Source organism: Corvus kubaryi, unplaced genomic scaffold, assembly GCF_017639235.1.
Source record: "Corvus kubaryi isolate FWS band 111438036 unplaced genomic scaffold, C.kubaryi_AGA036_p1.0 37386, whole genome shotgun sequence".
Classification (NCBI taxonomy): domain Eukaryota; kingdom Metazoa; phylum Chordata; class Aves; order Passeriformes; family Corvidae; genus Corvus; species Corvus kubaryi.
The window spans coordinates 3,436,341-3,443,855 of NW_024581128.1; the positions used below are offsets into that span (position 1 = coordinate 3,436,341).

General features: G+C 42.1%; 1 protein-coding gene across 1 annotated transcript; it reads right to left on the minus strand.

Annotated features, from left to right (window-relative positions):
- Positions 1–340: 340 nt before the first annotated feature.
- Positions 341–7,474, minus strand: CNRIP1 (cannabinoid receptor interacting protein 1). The gene is made up of 3 exons (XM_042036677.1): positions 7,193–7,474; positions 6,370–6,514; positions 341–1,794 (listed from the first exon to the last, which is right to left on the minus strand). The coding sequence occupies exons 1-3, from the start codon at positions 7,369–7,371 to the stop codon at positions 1,630–1,632; spliced, it is 489 nt and encodes a 162-aa protein (XP_041892611.1). The 5' UTR covers positions 7,372–7,474; the 3' UTR covers positions 341–1,629.
- Positions 7,475–7,515: the final 41 nt, after the last annotated feature.

Here is a 7,515-nt window from a genome sequence, read left to right on the forward strand (position 1 = left end):
AGAAATCTGCAAGGCAACTAGAAAAGCCTTTTGATTAGTAATTCAGTGGAAGAAAATATTTCTTTGCTAATTCAGCTCTGTCCTAAATCTTTACTTTGCACACTATATTACTGGAACTGCATATTAATATGCTCTACTGAGTGTTATCACATTAACCATCTGCATTTTAGCACAATGGATCTGTGCTTCCTAGAAACAGTAGCTTTGGGTGAAGAACATTGGACATTGGACATTGGACAGCATTCTCAGAAAGCACTGGCTACATAACCTCTGCTGTCTGCTTCTCTAAAACCACTGCCTTTTTTAATACAGTGTTTTCAGCTCATTTAGATGGCCATAGTAGAGAAGAAATCATTTAAGTCCTTTATTACAAAGATCAAAAGTCATGTTTACCATTTACATACACAATTTACAAACTATTCACAAAGGGAATAAGAGAATGCAAGAACTGACAGTTTACTTCAACCCAAGCTGGGGACGGGACAAGTGTAATTGTTTCCTTGCTTCTGTGTCTTTACTGAAATAAAAGATAAGTCTGTTTTGTGTTGCCTGTTTGTGTTAAACACTGATCTAGTGTTTATGTAGCACCTTTAGTTATAACTATGCAAATGCTTACATGCTTATCTTTATTTGAAAGAGTGAAGTGCATGTATAAACATGCACTGGGATCTGTACCCTTCACACTACTGAATGTTTGTTGGTCAGAAATCTTGTCAATTAACACAGTGGTCAGGCTTGAAAATGTTGATTTGTAGAATTTAACTGATTTCAGCAATGTGCCATTAAAAGAAAAATGGAGTTTAATATCAGAACTCTTACTCTAAGAAATAAATTAAGTATGACAGCTGTATCTCTAAAGGATACGATATGATCTTAAGATAGGTCTTAGCCATGTTGTTAGATGTCTTTGATAACACAACTGATTTATTGCTCTTCCTTCATCATGTTTTATACCATTTCCTAATGCTATTTCAAAGACTGGGAAACTTAACAACAAAGAATCCTATTTTGAGAGATCTGGTAAATTAGCAAACTTCACAGAATATCTTACAGAACTTAACAAAAAGGAGAATGAGTTCCCAAATCCCTTGGTATGAAAGCACAATACCAACAGTGCATTAGCTGCCATTTAGCTAAATCTACAAATAACCACATTTTTAATTTTTTGCTGTTCACTGGGAGGACGGTACAACAAAATGCTTGAAAGAACACACTGATTTAAGAGCAAACACAAATGTAAATACAGAAATCACCAATGTGATGTTAATCCAAATTCTAAGCAATGAAGCAAAACACTTCACAAAAGTTGTTACATCTAGTCGGAATAATCCAAATACTTACAACAGTATTATGATGATATGACTTCCTACCCAGCTATCAGCTATCCTTTACCATGAACCTTTCATTTTTCTCAGGGTGACAGATAAAGAATGTTGCAGATGCCATGGTAAACTTAAAATACAGTAATAGGCAAATATTTTAGTGGCACCACCTGTATATACAAGGTAGTTGTTGGAACCTTGTGGACAAAGGATTGTTACAGTATGCCTTTGTTAAGGCTTCTTGCTGGTTTAAAAAGGTAGATTTTTCTTTAGGGAGATTGTCCAGCAGTATTGGTTTCCCGTCTCTTCAGTGGAAGGTCTCTTTATTGATCCACATGAGACTGCGTGTTTCATTTGGTTTGCATTCGTACTCAATACTGCCAAAGCTGTTTCCCCATTGGCAATGATCCCGTTTGTGGTAGTTGTAGAATTTGACTTGCCAGACTGTCTCAAAAACACCAATGTCATTAAACTGTGAAGAAGAGGGAATACCAGTGTTAGTGAGCTGATTATTTTGTTGGTTTCTCTCTCATCCTGAGAAATAACACTTGTGAAACTGCAGAATGTAAAACACCTGGTATAAGGATGATTGTTCCTCAGATCAATAAATCAAAGATCTGTAAAACCTGCTCCAGCAATCATAAAGTCTTTTATGCGTAGCCATGCATAAAACGTGAAGGATCAGATTCTGCATGTACTGTCCTCCTGCACTCACATCTGGGATAGGCGAGGGAGTAAAAATATTCAAGTTGCCATATGGATAAATGTTACTAACAACAAAAATCAAAGCCATAATCTTTCTTAAGATGACACAGCTTGTATATACTGCATATCATGTACCACTAATCTGCAGTGATACAGACCATCACTTTACCTTTATACCATACCTACAGGCTGCAGCTGGGATGGGAAGAATCTTCTTTTGCTCAGTCTGAAACCTTTAATGTATCTGCATTTTGGAGTCTTGTGTTTGCAGTGAGATGTGCTGCTCTTGTACCACTTACTCCCTCCCTGGGATTCTATTCCACATTTTAAATGAGACTTAAGCAAGAGAAGTTCTTTGTGCACATCTGTAATTGCTAGTTGGACTGTGATAGTGCAGCTGAGTAATAGGAGCTACTAAAGAGATAATCAGCATGTTTAGCAGATAAGCGTCTAATACAGTGAAGTAGTGAGACATTGACTTTAAATTGTCTGTGCATTCAGCTTTGAAGTGAATAAGACTATGGCTATAGTAAGTTCTGTAAAATGAAGGGGTTTATTTTCTTTAAGCCATTGCTAGACACCTGTAAAACATCAGAAAAACCTCAGTGAGGCTTTCAAGGATAAATTCTGATTTCAGTTTTAATGGTAATGGAAAATTTGAGTTCTTGTGCCTTGAGACATTGCAGAGAATCTGAAGTGTGGGTGTGAAGCCTGTACATATTGCCATTGGTCCCAGTAGTACGGCCTGTTGATTGTGTTATGTTGTTAGAAGATACTAGATAGTGAATTTAGTGCTACTGAACGGCACCATTGTTCAGTATTTTTTCCTTTTAAGTATTTCCGTCACTCACTTCAATGACAGCTTCTTCACTTGACTGTTTTCCATTCCTATCATGTGCCTGGGAGCTGATCTTTGGTCATCTGCCTGCTATAATCACACCTGCAAAGTCAGTATGAAAGCCCTTTTACAGAGAAATTGTTCCTGATTTACAAGCAGAGTCTTCTGTATCCAGATTTTTCAGGAGGACACATTTGTTGTTGTTTTTTTTAGATTCAAGATGTGGTTTGTAAGCTGCTGCTGTGTAACAGACATTAAACCTTCCCTCAGCCCTCTGTGGTAAGTTAAATTTAGTCTTGTCAATAGCAGAAGTTGCTGTGTGCTTAAGTGGAGGGGTTTTATTCAACTCCAGTTACAAGTGTTACCTTGAAGGAGTAACTGAAATATTTCTGCCACTTCCTTTGACTAAGAAAGAATCAGATGTACAGGCTATTTTATCTCTCTCAGCAACTAAAATCTTAAGTAAGGGCTTTTTTTAATCTATCATCTTTGATAGTAGTCCTGATACACTCATAATGCAAGATAGTAAAGGTTTAGCACATTGGGTATTACTGTGCACAGTCCACAAAACTTGTCAGAGAGGAGCATCAGCCACCCTCAGTGTGGAAACTGAGGAAGAAACAGCATTTCTAATAACATTCGTAGAAGGTGATATGACACAAGAGCAGTATTTCATTTCATTAATGTATGAAGGATCTGAATTTCAAAAAGACAGATGAAGAAAGTAAATTTAATCTTCCTTCAATGACCCAGTTTGCTGAGCTACCCTGAGTAGTTTGACTGCTGTGGGTTTCCAGTAGAAGGAAAAAATTAATTGCAGAGCTTTTCTACTACCATGTGCCTCCCCCAGCCCAGTACTTAGCACATGCAGAAGCTCTATGGCGTAATGAATATTCTGCATTCTTAGAGCTCTCCTGAATTCCCAAGGTTCCTGCAGCTGGATCCTGGCTACTCCACTGAGCTTGTATATGAGCATCCCCAGGAAGGAAGAATGGCCCTACTCTTGCAGGTCAGGCTTCAGGTTAACTGTATTTCCCTGTCTGCTCTTCTCTGTCATCTGCTGCTATAGGAGTAAATAGTTATTTAATCACTCCATCTAAATTTGCATGCTGAGGTGATTTGATAGCTATTTATTCCTGGTAATAGAGTTCTAGCTTCTTTATTCAATCATAGATTAGTCTGATCAAGAATAAAATGAGGCCCAAAGACAGGCTTCTAACTTAGTTTACACCATTTTCCAGACAGTTCAGCAGTTTCTGGATAGTGGGCATGATTGACCTATCAGGTAACAGAAACAAATAATCAGATTCTGGAATTCAGAAACAGGATTGCTGTTTAACATGTATAAACTCTGGCTGTCATGGATCAGATGTCTAAGGCAGCAACATAAAGAATTATTTGTTTAAAGTTTCAAAGCAGATAGGAAAAAATTTCTTATGGATCTTTACGGACCTTCAGTTATTCAGGCACTAGATTGGCAGTATCAAACTAGTTTTTGATTACTGGACTGACCTCACAATCTATTTCTAATGTGAATTCAGTTTTTATGCCTTAAATAGTGTCCTTACCACCACAGGATGCATCAGGATTCTGTCTGTTCTAGAAAAGGAAGTGGAGGCAGAAGTTCCTCATAGTTGAAGGAAATAGGAAAATTTAAAGCTGTTTGCAATAAGCTCAGTTTTGAAGATTCAGGAAGTAGGTGTTCAAAGCAGTTTTCAGACTGAGGTATCTGAGGCTTGTTCCCTAAATCTGTTACAGCTCTGCTTAGCTAAGCAGCTAAATGATGAGTCAAACATGTAAATCCATGTTGAGTTGCCTATGTTTAATACTTAAAAGTATCAATTGTGGGTATTTAAGTCTGTACTGATGAACCTATCTATCAAGATCAGTTCCTAAAAGGAATTGAGGACCTGCTTAATGCTTGAAAATCCTATTAGCTTCATGGTTAATATCCCAGGATCTGATCTGTAAAAGCAACTCTTTGGGCAAATATTGTGGCTACTCATTCTGATGCTGCAACAAACCATGTCAGAGCTTGTACCTGAAAATCAGATCCTCCTTACATTTCATTTGTGATTTGACTTGGTTTTCTCCAAAGGAAAAGTTAAACTTCTAGATTTTCAGAGTTCACATCAGTGCTGCACTTAAGGGTAAAGGTGACCAGCAAAATAGGGATACCTTAGTCAAAGCAGATGTTTTTTTGGGAATGCTGTCCTTTCTCCTCCTGGTACAAGGTGAAATATAATTACAGTGCTCAACAGTGGCATCCAGCAGCTGTGTTCAGCTCGTTGTGAAATAATACTGTGTTTGGTTTTCCTGGGTGTTAAAAGGAGGTGACTGTATCTAAAAGTGATTAATGTAATACTCCATATTAGTCTTATTAACCTAAGATTATGAAATAGTAATGTGATGTGGGTCTCCAAAATTAAGTCAGGCACACTGTAATTATTAGAAACACCAAATGGAGATGTTACAGTTCTCATTCAGAAGGGGATTACTATGCTAAACTATGATCCCAGAAAAAAAATACTGAAGATCAATATGAAATCTTGTGTGCAGTAAGCAAATGTCATAGAATGTTGAAATCTGGTGGGCTTGTATAAGCTGGAAAAGACTCTTAAGAGAGCTTCAGATGAAGATGGCTTACTGCCCTGATTCCTTTTTTTGGTACAGAGGACATGGAGTAAACAGCAGGAATCCCTCACAACTATAATTAAGGAGAAGAAAAAAAACAAACCGCCAAAATAAAACAAAACAAATCTCCCCCTGCACACTGAGCATACCACACAAAGAGTGCTGTGGAAATCTGCCTGCTGCTCTTCCTCTCTTCTGTCAGCTCTGCTGCCTTGTGGGCCGGAGCTTTTGTCATCTCACTTTGGGGCCATGGAACCTCTCTTTAAGACAGGGGTGAGGAGCCACTTAAATAAGAACTTAGGTTTGTGGATGCAGATAATGGATGCATATGGGAAAAGAGAGAAGACAGCCTTGGGGGGTTGTTCTCATGCATGCTTTTAGTCTCTGGCAGGTCCTCAGGCATCCTGAAGGTGACAGATGGAAGGGGAGAGCAGTCACCTTGTGCTTGGGGCATGCTCTGCGCCAAAAAAAATGGTGCTGCCAGGCAAAAGAGGGGTCCCTGTATGCCAAGGGATTGGATTCCTAACCAAGAACCTCGGTGGGAGCTGCCTGATATATACAGTATGTCCTGTAGAAGAGGTGGGAGGTTCAGCTAAAAATTCTTTCTGCTGCAGCACCCCAAAGGGTTTTTCAGGTGTCTAGAAAACCTCCTGCTTCTTCCCAGCCCATGCTGTTTTCTCAGGAGAGAAGGAAGCAGGACGTGTATTCTCCAGCTATGTTCTGGCCAGCGGCCTTACTGACACAAAGCAAAGAGGAAGGCAGCAGTTGTGATCAGACTTCGCCCTGGAATATTTCACCACACTCTCTCTGGGAGTCAACCCCCTGCTGCCCTCCCTTGTCCTCTCATGCCAGGCTTGGAGAGCCACGTACCTGCATGTTGACTTGGATAGGCTGTCTCTCCCCACTTTTGGTATGGGGCACCCCTTCTGTATCGTAGATCCCTGTGTAAGAGGCCACTTGTGCATCCCGTGATTTTTCTTCCAGTGGTACATTGACACCCCCGATGCCCATAGTCCTGCAAAAAGACAAGATCCATCCTTTCAGCCCTGAATTCCCCCTTTCCTGGCAGTTTGGAGCCAGTATGTGGGTTTGCAGCCTGGCAGCCTCTGTGCTAGGGAAAAGCTTCAGGGATTTTAGCAGACCTGCATGTGCTGCTGACTCATTGGGGCTCCTGAAATATGTCAGGGCTCTGTAGTCATCCAGGGAAGGAGTAGCAAGGAGAGGCAGGAGGGGTCTGATTTCGAATGGCTGGGGAGAGGTTAGTCGAATCTCTTTTGCAGGGCTGCCCCTCCACCCAGAGCTGGTTCCCCATCTGGTCCCAGTCTCTGCTTTGCCACGCTGCAGCCAGGCTTGGCATTGTGTAGGAGGGGCTTCTTCCTCCAGCGAAAACCGCGGGGAAGGAGGGAGAAAAGGAGCTGGGCTTCAAAAGGCTCCGGGAGAAGGTGGGGAGGGAGCGGAAAGGCAGCGAATCCCAAATGTGGCCTCCCTCTCGAGCCAGCCAGGCGGAGCACTGGGAACAGCTGGCCAGGGACCCAGAAACGAGGCCACCAAAGTAAAAGGGCGGGGAGGGAGAAATCACGGAAACCCCGCGCTGTCAGCCTGCCAGGAAAAAACATTAAACGTCTAAAAATAAAGCAGCGGGGAGGGAGGGGAGGGCCGGGGCAGCCACCCTGAGGAGGACGGTCGCACTTACGTAGCCTGGACGGTGCCGGGTCGGAGGGACACCTCGATCTTGTACTTGGCCCCGGTCAGCAGCTTGATGGTGCGGTTCTGGCCGAAGCGCTGCCCGTCCACCTTGAAATACACGGCCCCGTCGTTAGGCTGGATTTTGAGGGAGACGCTGATTTTCACGAGGCCGGGGATGTCGCCCATCGCTTGCGGCCGGGGGGGGACTTACGGGCTCTGCGAGCGTCTCGCCCCCTCCGTGGAAAAGCGGCTGGCTGGGAGCGAGGGAGAGGAAGAGGAGGAGGGAGAAGGAAGAGGAGGGGCTGCCGGATCCCAGCCAGCCCAGCCCTT